The sequence below is a fragment of the Lolium perenne genome, chromosome 2 (assembly GCF_019359855.2).
Source record: "Lolium perenne isolate Kyuss_39 chromosome 2, Kyuss_2.0, whole genome shotgun sequence".
NCBI classification, from domain to species: domain Eukaryota; kingdom Viridiplantae; phylum Streptophyta; class Magnoliopsida; order Poales; family Poaceae; genus Lolium; species Lolium perenne.
The window spans coordinates 327,689,425-327,714,007 of record NC_067245.2 but is presented as its reverse complement, the minus strand read 5'-3'; the positions used below and the strand labels follow the sequence as shown (position 1 = coordinate 327,714,007).

Sequence of the window (24,583 nt, the reverse complement as noted above, 5' to 3'; positions counted from 1 at the left end):
AATATAAATAATTTCACTTTAGCTCATCTTGGTCCAACATTTTCTTGGAATGGCCCAAGCTCTGGTGTAGACTCTCATTAGTCCACCGAGGAAGTGGTGTTGGCTCTCTAGTTGATGATGGTGGTGTCACCCAAATCGGTAAAAAACATTTTTGGAAAGCAGCAAAGCAGAGAGATAGACAGTTCGTCGAGTGAGTCTTGTTTTTTGGAGGGTTGTCTTGATCGCTCTGATGGACCAACGTAGCTTGTGCGGTGGGCCAAAAATATTGTAGCCTGAGTAGGTGGAGCTTAATACACATGATTTCAAATTGGAAATGAGAACTGTAATGTTGCTAATTGAAATTTGAAATCCTATAATTCCATCCGGCGTGTTAGTGTATAGGTTACCGCCCACAACTCACGGACCTTGCGGTTTTTATAAATCCCTCATGGCAGGGGTCATATGTAGAAAATAAGCGGGGGGTTTTTTGTTCTAGTACATCGACTAAAAATTTTAATTCTGTCGTGTTGCTAAATTTTTTTAGTTAATGTTGTTGGCAATAAGCAAAATGGATTGGATATTTTCCTAGTAATGTCCTAGTAGTTAGTTTTAATTCTCTTTTTACTATCCATGGTAATCTTGCTACTCCATATTTTTACTAGAAGAAATAAAGGATAATCTATGAAGCACTGTCTATAACTCTATATGAAGCTTTCTATCCATGCTCCTAAGATCATGACTTCGATAAAGAAGTAAGCTTGAGTGTGAAGTTAACAAAATCAGACAAATTTATAGTCTTGAAATGTATACTATTCACTATAAAATTTATCATAATTTATTATTTTTATGTAGCCTAGAACATGAAGTAGTTTGTACTAAGATTTTACACCATTGTAGCATACATTATTAGCTATCTGTAAAATTTTGATTCATATTCTTTAAAATCTTTGAAACATGATTTCCGAGTGTTTAAAAATAAGGGTACCCTTAAAATAAAGAGCTACATGCCTTTGTTTGCTTGTGTTCTAATTTAGAGATTGCGTCCAGATGCGATTCATGTGGCATCAGATTCTGTTTTAATAATGATGCATCGATCGAAGGCTAATATGAAACGGGGAGTGAGAAGATGAGCGGAGTAAGCGGAGGGGAGACGTGTTAGGGCGATTCTGGCTCCTTGCCTGGCCGACGTCGCCTTCCGACGAGTGTTGCTCGGATGATGATGGAGAGAACGAGACGGAGCTTTCCCTGGCTTCAACGCCAGAGGGATTTACCGTCTACTATGTCAAGCCGTATGTGAAAAGGATGAAGGAGAAAGGCTAAATGGGAGGCGGCTCTTACGTGATTAGCTTCAGTTTTAATAACTAAATTAACAGGGTCTCCGACGGCGAAGTGCAGTCAGGTGACGAGAGGCCGTGGTAGCTAGCGAAGGCACATACCTTTCCGTGATTAGCGTCAGTTTTAATAAGTGAATTAACTAAATTTGGTATGAGGTTTCGTGGTGTAGTTGGTTATCACGTCAGTCTAACACACTGAAGGTCTCCGGTTCGAACCCGGGCGAAGCCAAATTTTTTTGAATGTTTTTATTACTCGCAAAAACAGCAGCATGAACTCGGTGTACCCAGTTCTGAGAATCAACCGATTCCCAAAACAATCTAGAAAAAGGTGAATCATAATCCTGGTTTGCTGGAATCACAGGGCAAGTCCTACCTCTGAATGGTTTTTTTAAAAAAAAAATTGGCCGTAGCTGTTCTTCCATTTGCACTTTGCAGCTGAAGTTGCTTCAGCGTCAGCCACGAGCTTCTTTGGCAGATGCAGGCGCAGATGATGAAGAGTGGCATAAATGGAAGCCAGAGGTAGTCGCTGGGATCGCAATGAATCGGATGTCTCGGCTCCCAGATAGGCCACAGGCTACAGAGTACAATTTTTTTTTTTTTTTTTTTTTTTTTGAGACCCCTCGATCTGTGTTACAGTTGTAGTATCTGAACTTATGCACTTAACTCAACACCACACTCACACCACACACACGCACACCACTAGTGCACAAGTTAGACCCTAGAACTATACACACAGCACACATAATTTGAGTGTCCCTAGGAGCTAGTAGTTGTGGCACATATGTGTGGAGGGGATTTTATTCTGGAGCAAAGCCCCGGTGAGACACCTGAAAATCGTCCCCTGCGGGGATCGATCCCAGGCGGGCTGGCTGGCCACTGCCAAGCCAAGCCACTGCGCTGACCGCGCGTCCTACTGAAGTTTCAGCACAGCGAAGCACACCACTGACACTCGCCGGCCGCCGCAGCTCAGCCCAGTGATGCACAGCACGCACTCATCAGTCATCATCGCCAACCAACGGCACGCCCCCACCTTCTCTCACTCTATCCATCTCTTTCTTCTGGCAAACAATATTTGTAAATAAAGAACGAAAGAAGAATTTCAGGAGGCGAATGAGCGTCAGGGCAGATCGATCATGAACGCCGACTGATCGACCAGCATATCGGAGATGAAATGACAGCCTGATTGTAGTCTGTATGTACGCATCATCACTGCTGCTGCTACTGTTAATTCGGCTATGGAGGTACTCTAGCTTCCTTCTTTCACCCTTAACAAAACAAAATCCGGAAAAGAAACAAGACTTTCTTCCTAGCTATGGAATGTATCACTCCCACGCCTGCCTGCCCAACTTGTAGCTGTTCCGTTTTGCTGGACGAACGACGGGGCCTATGCTTCTGGTCTGCTGTTGATGGCGAGCGTGAAGTATATCAGTGTCATCGTCCCGAGGCTCGACCTGTGGAAGGAAGAAGCAAACAGGTTAGAGAGCACGGTCATCAGTGATGCAGACGAATGCAGAGACAAAATGCGACAATATTTGGTAGGTTTATCGAGTTCTGTCAGTATATGATCAGTCAGTCCCGCGAAATGAACACCGTTTGGTCTGTTTAAGAAGTATAACCAGCCAGACTACGATTCAGGTGATCTGCTAAACTAGTGTCCAAGCTAAAAGTTTGCAAGGGAAATCTTGCGGCAGAGCACAATGGAAACTACTGACAATCCATAAACCGATCGTAATGGCTTCCTTTTCTGCGCGAAAATTCCACCAAGCTATTAATAATCATCAAAAGCAGTACAGACAGGCCCAAAAATAATAAAAGTTACAATTAGGTCCTTGGACCACCTAGCGACGACTAGACACTAGAGCAGACTGCGCGGTGTACCATCCTATGTGCGTACACTATTCCAAGTTAATTTGATAGAAGTGGTGTTGCGGATTCCATTGCTTCACATGGTCGAAAAGCATTGTTCTTCGTGCTAACTATTATATTAATCGGATACTATGTTTATGTACTTGTTGCCTCGGGAGTATTTGGTGTATGCTACCAAAGACCAACATAATTAAGCTCAGACCAAGAAGAGTAGAAAATGCTTCAGCAGAACAGAATGAGAACTCTAGAAGGTTGATGACTTACAAGGTTGCAAAGAAGAGAAGGATTCTCCGGGGATGATATGACGTGAGTCGGCTGAATCTTTTGCTCCTTCCTTCAATAGGGTCAGTTAAAACAGGTGCAGATGCAGTACATTGCGGAGTAACCAAAATTTTGTTCTGTGCTAGCGGCAACTTAGGATGCTCCAGTTGAGATGGCACAACTGCAGTGAAGGAAATTCAGCGAAATATAAATATTGTAGATTAAGAAAGTTGATCAACACATTACAATGACTAACTACCTCTCTACATCTAAGACAAAATTTAAACAAAGTAACAACTTCCCTTAAAAAAACTTATAACTAACCAAATATACAGTAGTTAGCCATGGTAGATAAGATCATTGGCTAGGATCCTAATAGAGAGAATGATCATCTCTTACAAACAGCAGTAATCCAGTAGTTACTACTGCCGAATATCAGCAGCAGTAGTGCAGTACAAGAAAAAAAAAACTAGTGTTCCCATTCAGAAATTAACTCAGTAAATATACGCATAAAACAGTATAAACAGGTTATTTACCAACCATAGAAATAGACAGGTTAGGAAATATAAGAGAGCACTAATTTATCACCTTTAATGATAAGTTTTTTTGCCAAATCATCTGGCTCCTGCTCTTCGCCGCCTCTCCTCTCCATGCGATTTGAACCCTTACGTGATAAGGCTCTCTGAGAAATATGGCCAGGTTAATACTCATTCAAATAAATACTTTGTCCTTATGTTATTATGTGAATTAGAGGACATACGGCCATCTTTGGACTTCCAGAGCAGCATTTATCAGGTTGTTGATGCAGACCCTCAATATCCAATACTACATTCGCTGTCCTGTCCATGCTTGTGATCTGGCTCTGCAACAAAACTCCGATCAGTACAGTGGCATGTACCAGATCTCATTTTATTGGCCATAAGAGCTTGAAGCATACAGGAAGTAACCCAGGAATTGACATGCTTACAGTGTAGTATCATCTAATACTGCACTAATTAGAAAGTGCGGTAACATGCCTGACCTACCACTATTAGTACAATTTCCACTAGCCATGATAAGACACCATTTATTTGGCACAGCACCACCAGCATAAATTCATCAAGTCACCAGGCCCATGGCCACTGCCGTACTAGGCAAATCATGTTTTCTAAGAAACTTTCTGATGTACCAGCTACCAAAGCAGAATAAATTAATTAACTAGGACCTCTCTCGCATAGCTCCAACCATTACCTAATGCATGAGCAAACTTAAGTCATTATAATAACTTCCCGAGTATTCAAATTTTCAAATAGAATAAATGTGATAAGCTGACTTTGTCCCCTGAGGCTAGCATTTCAAGATCATTTTTGACATACCCTTTAAAAAAAATTCAAGGCCATTTCCGCATACATCAATAACCTGATTCAAAACAAAGCTGCACAAAAAATGCCTATTAATATATCCAACTGAACCAGCAGGAAACTGTAATGATGGAACATGATAAAATATTTCACGAGTTACTCTAAATACAGAATATTTCATGCGTTAAGTATGACCATAATTAGCTTCACAACTTAACTAATGACTGGAACCTGAGTTAATAATCTGAAGGGAAAGAGCAAACGGGCAACAACCACCACAGGCACCAACCGTTGAGCAATCTACACTTGACAGACAACCTACAGGCAAAGGCCACAGCATACTACATCCCTGTGAAACCTACGGCTCGCCATCCGTGGAACCAAGAATCCCCTTTGCAGTTTGCACGCAACATTTCAAGCAGTCAGGACAAGCGCATACATGCGAAGTGTGGGACAAGATCCACATTTGGCACATGGTTTCAGGTTAATTAAGACTATTTGGAACAGGCATCTCTTGGATCGGAGGTTGCTACCACTGGGAACAAGTTTCGTATAGCATGATAGCGAGAGTGACAAGTGGTGGGCCAGATCTGAAAGGTACCTTTGCACTGTTTTGTTCAGTTTCCTGTAGATGGATATGGACGGGACCGTGGGTTACTTGTGTTCCAAATTAACCTACAGAAAGTGTGTCGCAGAGGGTATAATGTCACCTTCCCAACCATCCAGATCAAGTTGAAAATGAAAAGAACATTGAGAGTAACTGAACAACAAGAAGAGAAATTGAGAGCCTGAAATTAACTAGAGTTTTACAGAAAACAGCAAACCTGGTATAGTGTGGATTCCACCAAATGTACAAGTAATATACCAGCGAACCAACCGGGACAGTGAAGTAAGATGAAGTGGCAAAACCGCAAAAGGGTGATGCAAACGCAGTTCACAAAAAAAAAAGAGGAATGATATTTTCTTCAGAGAAAAAAAAAACAGAACTCCCACAACACTCCATTTCATAGCGCACGGACAAAAGCGTGCCTCAACTTTTTTTTGAAAACAAAAACATGTCTCAACTAATTTCTACTACGCAGCAGGAGGCCGATGCAAATGCGTCTCAAATGCTCTCGTTTTTAGTTCTTTACCGATCAAAGGCAGGTAACAAGAACATTAGCCACCTACTAGTAATAGTCTACTACTCCCTACCAGCAAGTACCAAGAGGGTAAAAATGGTCCCTAATTAAACCGCCGCGAAATCCGCAAATCGCACTGGAACTGCCTAAAATCCGCTTCTTGCCAAGAATCCACCTACCACTACATTGCGACGGCGTGCGTGTGGTTCCAAGTTCCGTTAGAACTGCTCAGCAGATGCTGAATCGGTCCGAGGAGAGGACTGGGACCGACGAAGGCGGCGGGGGCAGTTGATGGCGTCTGCTGGCACTCCAGCTCTCCAAGATTCATAGTACTACTAACAAACGAAACAAAACGCAGGCAGGCGGGCGGGCGGGCGGGACACCAGTTGCAGGGAGAAATTACGAGACGGGAAGGAGAAGAGGATTGCGGCGGCGGAGGGGAGAGGAGAGGAGAGGAGAGGAGAAGAGAGAGGGCGCGCGGCCACGTACCCGGCTCGGCTGCTTGGTTGGTCCCGCGCTTCTTCGCCGGCTCCTGGAACCTGGAGAGTCTTGTTCGGATGCTCGGATCGGGTGACGCAGTTGGGAAGAAGCAGAGCAGGGGCAATGGCGGCTGACGAGCGAGCTGGGAGAGAGGGAGTGGGGTTGAAAAATGGAAACTGCGACGGTGGCCGAAGAGGGGGGGGGGGAGCGGTTTCCGGTTTGGTGTAGTTCACGAGGCGCTGGCACGTCCGGGTCCTCCAGATCCAGCGTAGACCCGGTCCGTGGACCCGCGCGCACGTTCTGTTCCCACTGCAGGGTTAGGACCGGTGGGCAAGGTCCAGACTGAGCTGGCTGGCAGGCACGGTCGCAGCGTCCGAGGCAGCAGCGCAGCGAATAGCGGCGTGCCGCTCTTCCTGCGCGCGTGTGGATCATGTTCACGGCACGTAGCCACCGCTTTCGGCCTACGAACTGTTGCCTCGCCTGGCACGTGGGTCCAGCGCGCGGCGTCACGAGGGGAACTTCAATGTGTGCGCCGTCGCGCCCGGCGGCGTCAACTTCGCGTTTGGAAATTGACTGTGAGTTAAAAAAAGATATTGTTTAGTGGTCTATGCATAGTTTTAAAAACCGGACCGGACCGCCGGTTGAACCGGAAAAAACCGGAACCGGTGCCTCCGCCGGTCTATTAAGCGCACAGGACCGTTCAGGCAAGTGACCCGGTGAAAACCGGCAGAACCGCGGTTCGACCAGTGGTTCAAGGAGAAAACCAGCTTCAGAGATCGCCGGTCCAACCGCTGAAAATACTGCCTCGCGCGAAAAATGAAATGATGCCAGCAGGAATCGAACGTCTCCTACCAATTCAGCTACCGTTTTCTTGTGTCAAGACTTGACACAGGACCAATTTCTACATAATCAACACGGTAGAACCAAAAATGACACAAGTTCGTTTTGTACATGTCCGGTACACGTGATAGGCTTCGTGTTCCAGCTTTGCACTCTGTGTTAGCTGTTTGCTGGCTTCCCCTCAAAAATGAAAATAAGCTGTTTACTACTTACTATGTTTTGGTTTGCATGCAAAATTGCATACATGTGTGTAGATACCTGGCTGCCTCGGACATGGTAAAGTCAAAAAATAGGTGCTCAGCTGCTCACTATTTATTATGTTATTATGTGAATTATTGTGGCAAATTGCAATTATAAAATATTTTTGCATAAAAAATTATTTTTCAACATTTATAAGTAAATACTATACAAATCTATATCTTAAAAAACCAGGCAGTAAACCGGTGAACCAGTGGTTCAACCAGTAAAAACCTAAACCAACAACCTCACCGGTTCGGTCACCGGTCCGGTTTTTAAAACTATGGGTCTATGTAGAGTTTTTTCTTTAGACCCGTGAAGATTTAGGGTATGCGGTTTGGTATGTCAGTTTTTAGGCCTAAGAGCATCTTCAGGAGCTCATCTATATGGACATGTATAGCAAATATAGAGGACAGACCCCAAAAAAACGTCTCCAGCAGCACATGTATATGGACATGGGTCGATACATGACCATCCATCTCTCGGGTGCGTCCTCCACTTCTGGGTGACCAAGCCGGGATCATCGCTCCCTCGCCCCCGCGATTCCGCTCGCCTCCCGCGCGATTCGGCCCGGCTCCCGCGCGAATCGGAAGCTGCAGCGACGAGGAGGACGACGCTGGCGCCTGTCCGCGACTCGCTGAAGGTACGCGCTGGACCTTTTTTATTTTTGCATCCGCGCGGTAGGTAGGATGGGGTCGGCGGCGGCGCCGAAGCAGGCCGGGCAGGCGGCGCAGACGAGATGGGGACGGCGGCGGCACCGGATGTAGGGGCGCGCGCGCGAGCGAAGATGGGGCGACGGGGCGGCGGCGCCGGGATGTAGGGGCTGGGGCGGCGCAGCGAGATGGGGCGACGGGGCGGCGGCGCCCGGATGTAGGGGCTGGGCGGCGCAGCGAGATGGGGCGACGGGGCGGCGCAGCGAGATGGGGCATCGGCGCGGCCACTGGATGTAAAGCGAAGCGAAGCGAGCGAGATGATGGCGGCGACGGGGGCATGGGAGCGGCGCCATGGACGGGCGAAGCCAGGCCCTTTTTTGGGGTCAGCTGACCCGATGGATTGCCACAAAATCAGTGTTAAAACATTGTTCTAGAGCCTAATTAACACAAGCAACGCACTGGCTGACCCCAATGGATTTTCTGCTGGCTTCGCCCAGGCCCATGGTTGTAGGGAGCAGGGGGCGGAGGGAAGGGGTTGATTTGTCTACTGTGAATTGATTTTTCTTGCTTTGCTACTGCCTTGGTACTGCATCGCATGAAAAAGTTTGTACTGCTTTGCTATGAATACATTTCTGCTGTGAATTGATTTTGTGTAGACACTAAATTGTGATGTTTATTGTAGATGGACAATTCAGAGATGAACAGCTCACCGGCACCTACTTCTGGATCTTTTTTGGACCTGTTGAATACCAGTTCCGGTGACATGAATTGGGGTGACACACAGAATTTTAGCCCAATTGGAGAACAAGTGACAACGCCAGTTGAAAATATTGTTGCATCTGGTAAACCCAAACCGAGTAGAAAGGGTGTCCCGAAGGGGAAAAATTGGTCAAGTCTTGAGGACAAGGTGTTGATAGAATAATGGGCAAACACAAGTTTGGATGGGGTAATCGGAGCCGATCAACATTCAGATTCTTATTGGGCTAGGATTACGGAGTACTACAACCAACACAAGAATCCAACATGGCAGCTTCGTAATGTTGCATCGGTCAATGGTCGCTACACCACTATTTCATCCGCTACGAGCAAGTTCTGTGGGTGCCTTCAGCAGGTTTTAAATAGAAACCAAAGCGGAAGAACTTTAGACGAGAAGGTATGCTTTCGAACATTTGTTAACTATCTTCCCATTCCTGTGTAATATTCTATATGTGTTTTGCTACATATTTTAACTACACATTTCTTGCTGCAGAAAGAGGAGGCGCACCTTATGTTTATTCAAAACGATCAAAAAAAAAGCCTTTTACATTCATGCACTGTTATTTAGAGTTTGTGAAGTATCCAAAGTGGGAGTTAAGAGAACTTGAAGTTTCTCACAAAAAACAAAAGAAGAAGTCTGATGTAAGTCCAGGTGTCTCTGCTGCTGCTATTATTGATGATGACTTAAGTGTATCTTCCAAAATGCTTGAACGAGAGGAGGCACCTTCCGGTACCAAGCACGAGAAAGAAGCTTGCAAAGGTAAAAATCCCATGTCCAATGGTAGTTCTTGCAAGTTATCATTACAATCTGTGTGGGCACAAAAGCAAGAGAAGGATGAGATGAAAGAGGCTTCCAAATCTGCTCGCTACGCACAAGTAATTGAATTGCAAAAGGAGAAGGTTGCATTGAAAAAGATAGATGTTGAACTTAGGCAATTTGAAATTGACGAGAGGGTTATGCTGGTGGACACTAGTGGTATGAATATTTTACAAAAACAATTCTACGAAGGGAAGCAGAAAGAGATCATTGCTCGCCGCCAAGGAATGTGATTTGTTAGTTGCTTGATGTATGAACTATGTGATTTGTTAGCTGCTTGATGTATGAACTATGTGATTTGTTAGCTGCTTGATGTATGAACTATGTGATTTGTTAGCTGCTTGATGTATGCACTATGTTGTTTGTTAGCTGCTTGATGTATGAAAAAAAGGAAATGTTTTATTGATAACACTGCATTACATCACTCGTTGCATGAAAGGTAAAACTAGATGAAAATAAATGGATTACATCACTCGTTGCATGAAAGGTAAAACTAGATGAAAATAAATGGATTACATCACTCGTTGCATGAAAGGTAAAACTAGATGAAAATAAATGGATTACATCACTCGTTGCATGAAAGGTAAAACGAGCTTGCAGAACTCCAAAGGCTCGTTCCACATCTTTTCTAGCCGCCTCTTGCATTTGGGCAAATTTCTTCTTCTTTTGGGTGTCTGGAGCTGGTATGGTTTTCACAAATGTTGCCCACTGTGGATATATGCCATCTGCAAGGTAATACCCCATTGTGTACTCATGACCATTGATACTATAATTCACTTCTGGAGCTTCGCCTCCCGCTAGCTTTGCAAACACGGGAGAACGTTGAAGAACATTCAGATCATTGTTAGACCCTGGTAAACCAAAGAAAGAATGCAAAATCCAAAAATCTTGTGAAGCAACTGCTTCCAAAATCATTGTGGGCTCTTTGACATGGCCTTTAAACATGCCATGCCATTTTTTTGGGCAATTTTTCCAAGCCCAATGCATGCAATCTATACTCCCTAACATACCAGGGAATCCTCTTTCCTCCCCTATTGCAAGCAATCTTGCAGTATCTTGTGTGTTTGGAGATCTTAGGTACTTGTCCCCAAATACTTCGCAAACTTTGATCACAAATTTCTTGCAAGACTCTAAATTTGTGGATTCTGCTGAGCGGATGTACTCATCCGCTAAATCAGCAGCTATTCCATAAGATAACATTCGCATTGCCGCGGTCATCTTTTGCAGAGGATGCAACCCTAGAGCTCCAGCAGAATTTCTTGTTTGCGTAAAATAACCCTCATAGTCATGCTCAAGTATACCATTAACTATGCGGTTAAATAAATCACGGGACATCCTAAACCTGTGCATAAAGAAGGTAAATGAGACACGGTACTGAAAATATACAAACACAGAGTAGTGTTCTAATGACAAACCTTCGCCGAAATAAGTGCTCGGGGTAGCGAGGATTTGTTTTGAAGTAATCGTGAGAGAGTGGATAGAGAGCAAAGAAGCTACAACCAGGAATGTAGTGAGAGGTGGGAGATGGTGGTATATATAGATATGAAAATATAGCTGTTGGGAATATAGCCGTTGAAAATATAGCCGTTGGGAATCTAACTGTTCAAAAAATATATGTTCAAAAAATAGAGCCGTTGGAAAAAAATCTGTTAAATAGTAGTTATAGGATAGTATTAAAATATAGGAGAGAGAATATAGATGTCCTGGTTATAGATGATCTGCTGGAAAACTGGGGGCATCTAAAAAGGAATCTTTATAGATGATCATCTATATGGAGATATAGAGGACCAAATTTGGATGAGCTCCTGGAGATGCTCTAAGAGCATCTCTAGTCGCGTCCCCCAAACCGCGCCGGATTGAGCGTTTGGGAGATGTGTTTTGTTCGTGCCGCGTTGGGGGACGTCACTTCCCCACCCGTGTCCCCCAAACGCCTCCCCCAAACATTTAAAATACTTTTTTTGGCATTTTTATTTCAATTTTCACAAACTAATACATAATTGGGAACGTGGTTTACACGAAGACACAGTTTGGAACATGGTTTTCCACAAACTAATACATAGTTTGAACCATGATGGACACAAATATAAAATTTTGCAAAAAAAACTAAACCTAACTACCCGTGCATCGAAAGTTTCCTATGTTCGCTGCTAAGAAAGAACACTCGAGGGCACACTCAGTCACCCAAACTGGAAAATCCAGCGGGAGGATGGTGTCCTTGTTGGTTCTACCGATAAGGCAAACATCCAGAAACTTCCGTGCACGTATTCCCTGTGAAGAAACAACACTCTTCATCATCAGTCGTCCTCCTCGTCGGTGCTGTCGCCGTGGTAGTCCCGGCGGCAGCGCATCTCGTCGAAGTCCTTGACGCTCATGTCCCTGTCGCCGAAGTAGGAGAACAGGAGGATGAAGCCGGCTTCGAGGCTGTGGTGGCGATCGAACTTCTCCCAACCGATGTTGAGGTACATCTTGCCGCGCGCGTCGTAGATCACGTCGACGATCCACCGATAGTAGCCGCACGCAGCCTCCCGCAGATGCATCGTGCGCGGGCGGTCGTCGCCGGCGACGTACTCGGCGAAGGAGTCCGACAGCCTCTGGATGCCGCGTGGGTCGCCCTTGAGGACGAGGACGAACTCGAACAGCACGTCCGGTTCCACGTACATCTCCGACGGTGAAGACGACGGCGTGGCAGGCGACGGCGAGCGTGACGCTCTGCCGCGGCCACGACCACGACCACGGCCGCGAGCTCGGCCTCCGCCTGTACCAGACATAGCGCCGAGTCTTGTTGAGATGGTGGCGGCTAGGGTTTGGGAGAGAGGCGCTAGGGTTTGCGTGTGAGAGGGACGATGAGAGGCGGCCTTTTTATAGGCCGGAGGGAGGTGGTGGAGCGATGGCGCTCATTAACGCCGGCACGCAGAGCTAGGCGCAAGGTAGGCGACGGTTAGGTTAAAATTTATTGTGCCGCTGATGGGTCGGCCCCGCCACTCCCCGCCTCGCTTTTCGGTGTGTCCGACGTCCCCGGAGCGTCCCCTGTGGGACGGGGACGGGCTCGGGGCACCGGACACTGTATAGGGCCGCGCCGGATAAAAATCGGCTTTGGGGACGCGGCTTGAACAGATTTTTGGTCCGGCGCGCCCCAAATTGCTTTGGGGGACGCTTTGGGGGACGCGGCTGGAGATGCTCTAATTGCAGCCCAGAATGGCGCCCATGTTGCATCCTAAAATCCGCTCTGGTTACCTCTTCCCTACAGTGGTTACTAGTAATCAACATCACAAGTAAGAAAACAATACAAACACAATGTAGTGATCATAGACGACAGTAGACACGATCATAGTTCGACACACCATTGTTCAGACACAGCAGACACAATCATAATTTAGGGCAGACCATACACGATTATAGTTCAGGACACGACACTATCAGCAAGTAGACGTACATGACATGGTAGCAGCGACCACAGTACCAGGTAAGTTTCAGGCATGATTTTCGAATACAACACACTTGGTGGCATCGCCATGGCACGGGCACATGTTTATCACCTTAGTGCAGGTGTGGTCGAAGATGACCACACTGTCCTCGAAGGAGGACACCTTCTTGAAGGTGAGGAACTGGCCTACCTTGAGCTGATGGGCGATGGCGAAGGCCGCCGACCCCTGGTCGATGAATGCGGCGTTGCCTTCTCTCTTCGTAGGCATCCTCCAACTGCATCTAATGTTGTTGCGGACGATGATGTTGGAAGGGATTTTTCCGAACCACTTAACGAACTTTTGAGGGATCAGGAACCGGCCGAAAGTGGTATTGAAGATGACGCGGAGGAACTGGTCTGGCTCTACCTCGTCGTGGAAGTGGCCGACATTTGCTTGCCTTCCACGGTGCTTCTTTGTTGGTCCCTCCTCGTGATGAGCAGGTGCCCCAAGCATGATCTTCTCAGTATACCACAAGAACACATGTCATTAGAGGTGTGCGTGCTCACAAGTATAGATGAAAATGAACATGAAAAACTTTATTGATGCCTCATAATTGGCTGACACATCATCTCAAGGGACTTCCCTCAAACTAAGTCTATTGTGCAACTAATGTGAGACACACGACTGAGTTTGAGGGAAGCACCTTGCCTTTTGTTCTGACTTTGTTAAATCATTGGCCAATGCAGAAGGGAAGAAGAACATAAGTCCTCATACATTTGGGTCAGAAGGCAGGCATAGGGAGTGGTCACAAACTAAGTGTAGTGTGCAACGACTGTGGCACACATGACTAAGTTTGATGCTACCACCTAGATTTCCACTGTGTCATTTGTTCAATCATTGGCCAATGCACTAGACAAACAAAAAAATGCCTCATATATAGGATCACATGGCAGTCAAAGGGACTGTCCGCAAACTAAGTCTATTGTCAAAGTAATATGGCACACATGATTAAGTTTGAGGGCAGCATCGTGCCTTCCGTTGTGTCATTAGTGAATCATTGGCCAATGCACTAGACAAACCAAAAGGACGCCCCATATTGTAATAATGCACTAGACAATTATTAAACCGTTGTGCCTTTCGTCGGAAGAGGAGTGACACGCGTACAACACGCGTCCCTTGGGAACCCCAAGAGGAAGGTGTGATGCATACAGCGGAAAGTTTTCCCTCAGTATGAAACCAAGGTTTATCGAACCAGTAGGAGCCAAGAAGCACGTTGAAGGTTGATGGCGGCGAGATGTAGTGCGGCGCAACACCAGGGATTCCGCCGCCAACGTGGAACCTGCACAACACAACCAAAGTACTTTGCCCCAACGAAACAGTGAAGTTGTCAATCTCACCGGCTTGTTGTAACAAAGGATTAGATATATAGTGTGGATGATGATTGTTTGCAGAGAACAGTAGAACAATTGCAGTAGATTGTATTTCAGATGTAAAGAATGGACCGGGGTCCACAGTTCACTAGTGGTGTCTCTCCCATAAGATAAATAGCATGTTGGGTGAACAAATTACAGTTGGGCAATTGACAAATAGAGAGGGCATGACCATGCACATACATGATATGATGAGTATTGTGAGATTTAATTGGGCATTACGACAAAGTACATAGAAAGCTATCCAGCATGCATCTATGCCTAAAAAGTCCACCTTCAGGTTATCATCCGAACCCCTTCCAGTATTAAGTTGCTAACAACAGACAATTGCATTAAGTATGGTGCGTAATGTAATCAATAACTACATCCTCGGACATAGCATCAATGTTTTATCCCTAGTGGCAATAGTACATCCATAACCTTAGAGGTTTCTGTCACTCCCCCAGATTCACGGAGACATGAACCCACTATCGAGCATAAATACCCCCTCTTGGAGTTACTAGCAAAAACTTGGCCAGAGCCTCTACTAATAACGGAGAGCATGCAAGATCATAAACAACACATAGATATAAATTGATAATCAACATAACATAGTATTCTCTATCCATCGGATCCCAACAAACACAACATATAGCATTACAGATAGATGATCTTGATCATGTTCGGCAGCTCACAAGATCCGACAATGAAGCACATAAGGAGAAGAAAACCATCTAGCTACTGCTATGGACCCATAGTCCAGGGGTAGACTACTCACTCATCACTCCGGAGGCGACCATGGCGGCGTAGAGTCCTCCGGGAGATGAATCCCCTCTCCGGCAGGATGCCGGAGGCGATCTCCTGAATCCCCCGAGATGGGATTGGCGGCGGCGGCGTCTCTGGAAGGTTTTCCATATCGTGGCTCTCGGTACTGGGGGTCTCGTGACGAAGGCTATTTGTAGGCGGAAGGGCAGGTCAAGGGGCGTCACGAGGGGCCCACACCATAGGGTGGCGCGGCCAGGGCTTGGGCCGCGCCGCCCTATCATTTGGCCGCCTCGTGGCCCCACTTCGTTAGCTCTCCGGTCTTCTGGAAGCTTCGTGTGAAAATAGGCCCCTGGGCGTTGATTTCGTCCAATTCCGAGAATATTTCCTTACTAGGATTTCTGAAACCAAAAACAGCAGAAAACAGCAACTAGCTCTTCGGCATCTCGTTAATAGGCTAGTGCCGGAAAATGCATAAATATGACATAAAGTATGCATAAAACATGCAGATATCATCAATAATGTGGCATGGAACATAAGAAATTATCGATACGTCGGAGATGTATCAGCATCCCCAAGCTTAGTTTCTGCTCGTCCCGAGCAGGTAAACGATAACAAAGATAATTTCTGGAGTGACATGCCATCATAACCTTGATCATACTATTGTAAGCATATGTAATGAATGCAGCGATCCAAACAATGTAAATGACATGAGTAAACAACTGAATCATATAGCAAAGACTTTTCATGAATAGTACTTCAAGACAAGCATCAATAAGTCTTGCATAAGAGTTAACTCATAAAGCAATAATTCATAGTAAAGGCATTGAAGCAACACAAAGGAAGATGAAGTTTCAGCGGTTGCTTTCAATTTATAACATGTATATCTCATGGATATTGTCAATGTAAAGTAATATAACAAGTGCAATATGCAAGTATGTAGGAATCAATGCACAGTTCACACAAGTGTTTGCTTCTTGAGGTGGAGAGAGATAGGTGAACTGACTCAACATAAAAGTAAAAGAATGGTCCTTCAAAGAGGAAAGCATCGATTGCTATATTTGTGCTAGAGCTTTGATTTTGAAAACAAGAAACAATTTTGTCAACGGTAATAATAAAGCATATGTGTTATGTAAATTATATATTACAAGTTGCAAGCCTCATGCATAGTATACTAATAGTGCCCGCACCTTGTCCTAATTAGCTCGGATTACCTGGATTATCATCGCAATGCATATGTTTTAACCAAGTGTCACAAAGGGGTACCTCTATGCACTTTGTACAAAGGTCTAAGGAGAAAGCTCGCATCGGATTTCTCGCTATTGATTATTCTCAACTTAGACATCCATACCGGGACAACATAGACAACAGATAATGGACTCCTCTTTTATGCATAAGCATGTAACAACAATTAATTTTCTCATATGAGATTGAGGATTTTTGTCCAAAACTGAAACTTCCACCATGGATCATGGCTTTAGTTAGCGGCCCAATGTTCTTCTCTAACATTATGCAATGCTCTAACCATTTTGGTGGTAAATCTACCTTACTTCAGACAAGACGAACATGCATAGCAACTCACATGATATTCAACAAAAAGTAGTTGATGGCGTCCCCAGGAACATGGTTATCGCACAACAAGCAACTTAATAAGAGATAAAGTGCATAAGTACATATTCAATACCACAATAGTTTTTAGGCTATTTGTCCCATGAGCTATATATTGTAAAGGTAGAGGATAGAAATTTAAAGGTAGCACTCAAGCAATTTACTTTGGAATGGCGGAGAAATACCATGTAGTAGGTAGGTATGGTGGACACAAATGGTATAGTGGTTGGCTCAAGTATTTTGGATGCATGAGAAGTATTCCCTCTCGATACAAGGTTTAGGCTAGAAAGGCTATTTGAAACAAATACAAGGATGAAGCGGTGCAGCAAAACTCACATAAAAGATATATTGTAAACATTATAAGACTCTACACCGTCTTCCTTGTTGTTCAAACTCAATACTAGAAATTATCTAGACTTTAGAGAGACCAAATATGCAAACCAAATTTTAGCATGCTCTATGTATTTCTTCATTAATAGGCACAAAGTATATGATGCAAGAGCTTAAACATGAGCACAACAATTGCCAAGTATCACATTATCCAAGACATTATAGCAAATTACTACATGTATCATTTTCCAATTCCAACCATATAACGATTTAACGAAGAAGAAACTTCACCATGAATATTATGAGTAAAGCCTAAGGACATACTTGTCCATATGCAACAGCGGAGCGTGTCTCTCTCCCACACAATGAATGCTAGGATCCATTTTATTCAAACAAAACAAAAACAAAAACAAACCGACGCTCCAAGCAAAGCACATAAGATGTGATGGAATAAAAATATAGTTTCAGGGGAGGAACCTGATAATGTTGTCGGTGAAGAAGGGGATGCCTTGGGCATCCCCAAGCTTAGACGCTTGAGTCTTCTTGATATATGCAGGGGTGAACCACCGGGGCATCCCCAAGCTTAGAGCTTTCACTCTCCTTGATCATGTTGTATCATCTCCCTCTCTTGATCCTTGAAAACTTCCTCCACACCAAACTCAAAACAACTCATTAGAGAGTTAGTGCACAATCAAAATATACATGTTCAGAGGTGACATAATCATTCTTAACACTTCTGGACATTGCACAAAGCTACTGAAAGTCAATGGAATCAAAATATCCATCGAGCATATCAAAACAGGCAATGCGAAATAAAAGGCAGAATCTGTCAAAACAGAACAGTTCGTAATCACGAATTTTATTGAGGCAGCAGACTTGCTCAAATGAAAATGCTCAAATTGAATGAAAGTTGCGTACATATCTGAGGATCACTCACGTAAATTGACATAATTTTCTGAGTTACCTACAGAGAATTTTGCCCAGATTCGTGACAGCAAAGAAATCTGTTTCTGCGCAGTAATCCAAATCTAGTATGAACCTTACTATCAACGACTTTACTTGGCACAACAATGCAGAAAAATAAGATAAGGAGAGGTTTCTACAGTAGTAAACAACTTCTAAGACACAAATATAAATTAAAATACTGTAGTAAAAAAACATGGGTTGTCTCCCATAAGCGCTTTTCTTTAACGTCTTTCAGCTAGGCGCAGAAAGTGTGTATCAAGTATTATCAAAAGATGAAGCATCAACATCATTTTCAAAATTTATCCCATTAGGTGTCTTAGATGCTCCCTTATCTATAGTGGTTTTAAGAGCTTTATCAATTTTAGGCCTATAATAGCTTTTTGGTTTAGGCCCCTTAGAGACATACATGAACTTTTGCTCCTTACCCACATAAGCTTTCTCTCTAAATTTTATAGATGAAAATGTTGAACCCAATGTTCCAATAGCCTCTTCAAGTTCACTAATCCTTTGGGTTTGATTATCATAAATAGCACAAGATTCCAAAATGGCAATTTTCTCGTTAATTCCACCTAGAGATTTATCAAGTTTATCAGTGCTATCAAGTAATGCTCCCAAAGTAGTATCAATACTTGGAAGGTTTTGTTCTTTGGTTTCCAACTTTCTCATGACATCTACAAGAGAGGTTTCAATTTTAACTTCATTAACAGGTGATATTCCAAATAAACTCTCAATAATGCAACTAGCTTCTAAGGCAGGAGTACTTAGGAAGTTACCTCCCGCGAGACAATCAAGAACATACCTATTCCAGCTAGAGATACCAACATAAAAATTCCTGAGTAAAATAGTGGTGGAGTGTTTCTTAGTGCACCTATTATGGGCATTACTAATTCTATACCAAGCATCTCTTAAACATTCTCCCCCTTGTTGCTTAAACGAATGAACTTCAACTTCAGGATTACTCATTTTAGCAATAGTAAATAAAGCAAACTAGATAAAGTAAATGCAAGTAACTAATTTTTTTGTGTTTTTGATATAGCAAACAAGATAGCAAATAAAGTAAAGCTAGCAACTAATTTTTTTGTGTTTTGATTTAGTGCAGCAAACAAAGTAGTAAATAAAGTAAAGCAAGACAAAAACAAAGTAAAGAGATTGCGATGTGGAGACTCCCCTTGCAGCGTGTCTTGACCTCCCCGGCAACGGCGCCAGAAAATCTGCTTGACACGCGTACAACACGCGTCCGTTGGGAACCCCAAGAGGAAGGTGTGATGCGTACAGCGGCAAGTTTTCCCTCAGTATGAAACCAAGTTTTATCGAACCAGTAGGAGCCAAGAAGCACGTTGAAGGTTGATGGCGGCGAGATGTAGTGCGGCGCAACACCAGGGATTCCGGCGCCAACGTGGAACCTGCACAACACAACCAAAGTACTTTGCCCCAACGAAACAGTGAGGTTGTCAATCTCACCGGCTTGCTGTAACAAAGGATTAGATGTATAGTGTGGATGATGATTGTTTGCAGAGAACAGTAGAACACTTGCAGTATATTGTATTTCAGATGTAAAGAATGGACCGGGGTCCACAGTTCACTAGTGGTGTCTCTCCCATAAGATAAATAGCATGTTGGGTGAACAAATTACAGTTGGGCAATTGACAAATAGAGAGGGCATGACCATGCACATACATGATATGATGAGTATAGTGAGATTTAATTTGGCATTACGATAAAGTACATAGACCGCTATCCAGCATGCATCTATGCCTAAAAAGTCCACCTTCAGGTTATCATCCGAACCCCTTCCAGTATTAAGTTGCTAACAACAGACAATTGCATTAAGTATGGTGCGTAATGTAATCAATAACTACATCCTCGGACATAGCATCAATGTTTTATCCCTAGTGGCAACAGTACATCCATAACCTTAGAGGTTTCTGTCACTCCCCCAGATTCACGGAGACATGAACCCACTATCGAGCATAAATACCCCCTCTTGGAGTTACTAGCAAAAACTTGGCCAGAGCCTCTACTAATAACGGAGAGCATGCAAGATCATAAACAACACATAGATATAAATTGATAATCAACATAACATAGTATTCTTTATCCATCAGATCCCAACAAACACAACATATAGCATTACAGATAGATGATCTTGATCATGTTCGGCAGCTCACAAGATCCGACAATGAAGCACATAAGGAGAAGACAACCATCTAGCTACTGCTATGGACCCATAGTACAGGGGTAGACTACTCACTCATCACTCCGGAGGCGACTATGGCGGCGTAGAGTCCTCCGGGAGATGAATCCCCTCTCCGGCAGGGTGCCGGAGGCGATCTCCTGAATCCCCCGAGATGGGATTGGCGGCGGCGGCGTCTCTGGAAGGTTTTCCGTATCGTGGCTTTCGGTACTGGGGGTTTCGCGACGAAAGCTATTTGTAGGCGGAAGGGCAGGTCAACGGGCGTCACGAGGGGCCCACACCATAGGGTGGTGCGGCCAGGGCTTGGGCCGCGCCGCCCTATCATCTGGCCGCCTCGTGGCCCCACTTCGTTAGCTCTCCGGTCTTCTGTAAGCTTCGTGTGAAAATAGGCCCCTGGGCTTGATTTCGTCCAATTCCGAGAATATTTCCTTACTAGGATTTCTGAAACCAAAAACAGCAGAAAACAGCAACTGGCTCTTCGGCATCTCGTTAATAGGTTAGTGCCGGAAAATGTATAAATATGACATAAAGTATGCATAAAACATGTAGATATCATCAATAATGTGGCATGGAACATAAGAAATTATCGATACGTCGGAGACGTATCAAGGAGTCATCAACAACCTCAGCGTGGAACTTGTCCAACATCTTCCACATGTCCATGTGTGTAGGTAGCAACTGCGCACCAATGATCGCCCACAAAAACTCCCAAAAGATGAGTAAGAAACCTACCGACGCAATTGACCAAATAGGTCGTGAGCGGCGAGGCCGAACGGTGCAACCGGCAGATGTTTCGCCTGACATGTGCGGCCCAGAACCTACCCTGACTCAGATCCTGTTCTCCGGCACGGCGAAGCCCGAGCAGACGGCGTGTACTGCGACGGTGGGGCGGGGCGAGGTTGGGGTGGTAGCGTCGCACTAGGGCAGCAAAGAAGAGTAAAAGGAGGCAAATCTGTGTGGTCGACTCGCTGTCCCTAACGTGTGGGGCCGAGCAAGAAAAGGAGGACGCTCATCGCGTCCGCGCAACGTTCACCACGACGTAAACGTGCTGCATATTTGGGCCACGTTTGCGTCTCCGCGGATGGTACGGTTACTATGCGTCACCCCGCTGGAGCAGGGTGCAGGCGTATTTTCGACTGCGTGGACGCAAACGGTCGCCCAACATCCGTTTGCGTCGCCCCGTTGGAGATGCCCTAAGATAGACTGATGTTACCTGATATTTGAACATTTGTAGAATCCTCCAATTAAGTACACATATTTATACACTCTAGAACTATCTCTCGACATATTTAGGTGATTCGTATTAAAAAATCACTCATTCACAAATATATTTGTTTAAGCATTGGTTTTGTAATATTTATTTATATGCTTTAATAGGGTAAGAAAATGACAGAACGAACAATCTACAATATGTAGTATATGCTTACTATAGATATCGGAGATTTTCACACTCAAAGCACCTATCAAACCTCAAGCAAAAAAAAAAATGGTGATTGTCAACTTGCCATTTTGAAAATATAAATTTGAAAAGGTAGCATGTCGGGAATCGTAAGGAGCCTAGTTTGATTTCAGCAAATAAAATGTTAAGGCTAGAACAAAGTATCTTTAACTATTGTAAAATTGTGGTGGTTCACTCGCTAAATAAAAGTAAATTACACCGTAGCATTGCATTAACAAATTCACGAAAAATTGGATAAATGTATTTCTCTATATAGATTCAAAAATGATATAATAGGAAAAGAAGGATACCCCGATTGGGACAATTGATTATTTAATATGAGAATCAACCATCACGGCGATGGGGAGATTGTCGGCGTTCATTTCGTTGCTTCATGCGGGACTAATATCTTGAGGGGTCAACATGTCATTTATATAATATTGTAATTTATACCGAGAGCATTATGACGCTCTAATACTTAATGTATGCTTGTTTCCTTATGTGCAATACGAGAGTGTCAAATTGACTCGATCTTGTTAATTTTTGCTCGTTGCCTACTAATGTTGGTTCAACAACTGAAGATCATACTAACAGATTTTGGGTTAAGCGTATACCTCCGGCAGGGACGTGTGTGTTTTAATATAGAGACAATTACAGAGATTGATATGGTTTGTGAACCGGTAGATATTCCTTGGTACCTAAGCTAGCTATACATGGAAGGATACCAGGAGATCTTCAACCGACATCACAACCGTATGGGTTACAACACATGCCACGATTACATCGTTTAACAGCCTCCCTCAATCACAACTTATCTAAGTTGAGATTGCATCTAAAAGCTTCAAGCTGTCTGTTTAACAAAGGTTTTGTAAACCCATCAGCAACCTGATCACCTGTAGGAATAAATCTGATATCTAATAGCTTATTAGCTACTCTTTCTCTGAAAAAATGATAATCCACTTCAATATGCTTGGTTCTTGCATGAAACACACGATTTGCTGAAAGATATGTGTCTCTCAAATTATCACACCATAAAGAAGCTGATTTTGAATGACGGATACCCAACTATGTCAATAAAGTTTGAACCCATATTGACTCAGCTGTCGCATTCGCCAGAGATTTATATTTAGCTTCAGTGCTTGATCTAGACATTGTTGCCTGCTTACGTGCACTCCAGGAAATAAGATTGCATCCTAGAAACACAGCAGATCCTCCTGTAGATCTCCTATCATCTAGGCAGCCTGCCCAATCTGCATCGGAGAATGCGCTGACCAAGGTAGACTCCGATTTCCCAAGACAAAGTCCAAGATTCATTGTATGTTTAAGATACCTCAGAATTGTTGTGTAATGTGGTAGGTGCATGTAAGAACTGAACGGAATAAATACTACAAAGCATCATAAGACGCGAGTACTATATACAAGCGCGCGATTCCTCTCACAATAATAGGGCCCCATCAGCTAAACTCAACTCTCCGGAATAGCAAGATACTGAAATGAAATGGTAGTTAATGCTTGCTAATCAGCTTACTCAATCCTTATCGGATCTCGTAAACACATGCACCGGCTGGAATAGCGGGGTAATGGATTACTTTTATTAGAAAATAACTTTATGAACAGAAAATGATATATTTGGGCATGTCAAAGTAACATACTGTAGCGCACCAACAATGCTCCTATACCTGGTAGCATCACTATCATTAAGCGGTTCTCCTTCATTGAGAGATAATTTTTCGGATGTTGAGAGCGGGATGGCCAGCATTGTTGCAGATTTGACAAGGAGGACATGTATAGCGAGCACGATTTCCTTGCCCACGTCCACCATAACTGTTGTTGTTGTATTGTCTGTAGCCATATTGCTGACCACCACCGCCTGAATTATTTCCACGTCCACCATCATAGCTGTTCTGCCCCTGATTTCCACGCCCGCCATCATAGTTGCCACAATGATTGTTGCACCACCACGGTATCCTCCATGGCCACCACGCTGTCCATTGTACCCGCCCCGCGAGAGGCGAGATTCACAGAGTAGCCACCACCGCCAGCATCTGCACTCTGTGCCTCAAGACGTGCTTCAGACGCTAATGAGTGAGAGTGAATGAATGGAACCCGGCGGCATTTGCTCCCATCTGAATTCCAAATGCTATTGGTCCACGGTAGGAGTAGGCCCAACCTGCTTGCAGGGTATTTTCATGTTAATTTGAGTAGTAATTGCTACGTATAGTATATGGACCCCATAGGAAATTAATTTCTGAGCCCGTGACCCTCATCCTCCCACCTACCTCTCTCTCTCACCGCCCGTCCATGGAGCTCTGGACTGGCACACCTTTGGTCAGTACAGGCCTGGAGCAGCCTCAACGCGCTCGTCGGCCGCCTCCGCGCCGCCTTCGAGGAGCACGGTGGGAGGCCCGAGGTGTCCGCTCGGTGTGGGATGAGCAGCGGCGGCCGACGGGTCTCGCGCCCGTGCGGGAGGAGCAGCGGCGGTGCCGTCCGCCCGGCCGGGGATGAGCAACAACGGCGCTCGCCTCGCGCCCGTGCGGAAGGAGTAGCAACAGTGACCTCCGCCCGGCGGGGGGATGAGCAGCGGCGGCCTCCGCCCGGCGGTGGGTTAGCAGCGACGCCGGGAACGCGCCTGCCGTGCTGCTTTATCTCCGCGAGGTCCGCGACTCCCAGGCCAAGGCCGGCTGCGTCCCGCTCACCGTACAGCTTCGCCCTGCTGTGTCCCGCTCCATCCAAGGTGCTGTTCTGCTCGCCGTACGCAGTAGGCTGCTGGTTCAGAACGAGTTCGTGC

The 24,583-nt window shown here is 44.7% G+C and overlaps 1 protein-coding gene, 1 non-coding gene and 1 pseudogene across 12 annotated transcripts; 2 read left to right on the top strand and 1 right to left on the bottom strand.

Annotated features, from left to right (window-relative positions):
• The first annotated feature begins 1,468 nt into the window (after positions 1–1,468).
• On the top strand, positions 1,469–1,542 carry TRNAV-AAC (transfer RNA valine (anticodon AAC)). The gene has a single exon. It is a non-coding gene; the product is annotated as a tRNA-Val (tRNA).
• An 882-nt stretch (positions 1,543–2,424) lies between these two features.
• Positions 2,425–6,528, bottom strand: LOC127337205 (uncharacterized). Of its 11 annotated transcripts, none has more exons than XM_071826844.1 (7): positions 6,391–6,528; positions 5,382–5,455; positions 4,796–4,854; positions 4,201–4,296; positions 4,029–4,122; positions 3,444–3,621; positions 2,425–2,764 (listed from the first exon to the last, which is right to left on the bottom strand). In XM_071826844.1, the coding sequence occupies exons 4-7, from the start codon at positions 4,285–4,287 to the stop codon at positions 2,698–2,700; spliced, it is 426 nt and encodes a 141-aa protein (XP_071682945.1). In that variant the 5' UTR covers positions 4,288–4,296; positions 4,796–4,854; positions 5,382–5,455; positions 6,391–6,528; the 3' UTR covers positions 2,425–2,697. The 11 variants fall into 11 exon arrangements, with proteins under 11 accessions (XP_071682945.1, XP_071682946.1, XP_051220113.1 ...); XM_071826845.1 differs by lacking the exon at positions 6,391–6,528 and adding an exon at positions 5,605–5,704; XM_051364153.2 differs by lacking the exon at positions 4,796–4,854 and having other exon boundaries at positions 4,201–4,302.
• Positions 6,529–8,352: 1,824 nt separating this feature from the next.
• On the top strand, positions 8,353–9,917 carry LOC127329739 (uncharacterized; annotated as a pseudogene).
• The last annotated feature ends 14,666 nt before the right edge of the window (positions 9,918–24,583 follow it).

Excerpts from the sequence above, each read along its gene's own strand:
- LOC127337205 (XM_071826844.1), bottom strand. The coding sequence starts at position 4,287 with ATGGACAGGACAGCGAATGTAGTATTGGATATTGAGGGTCTGCATCAA. Across the intron at positions 4,123-4,200 it reads CTGGAAGTCCAAAGATGGCC|AGAGCCTTATCACGTAAGGG; the intron begins GTATGTCCTCTA and ends CATATTTCTCAG. Across the intron at positions 2,765-3,443 it reads CTTCTCTTCTTTGCAACCTT|GTCGAGCCTCGGGACGATGA; the intron begins GTAAGTCATCAA and ends TTCCTTCCACAG.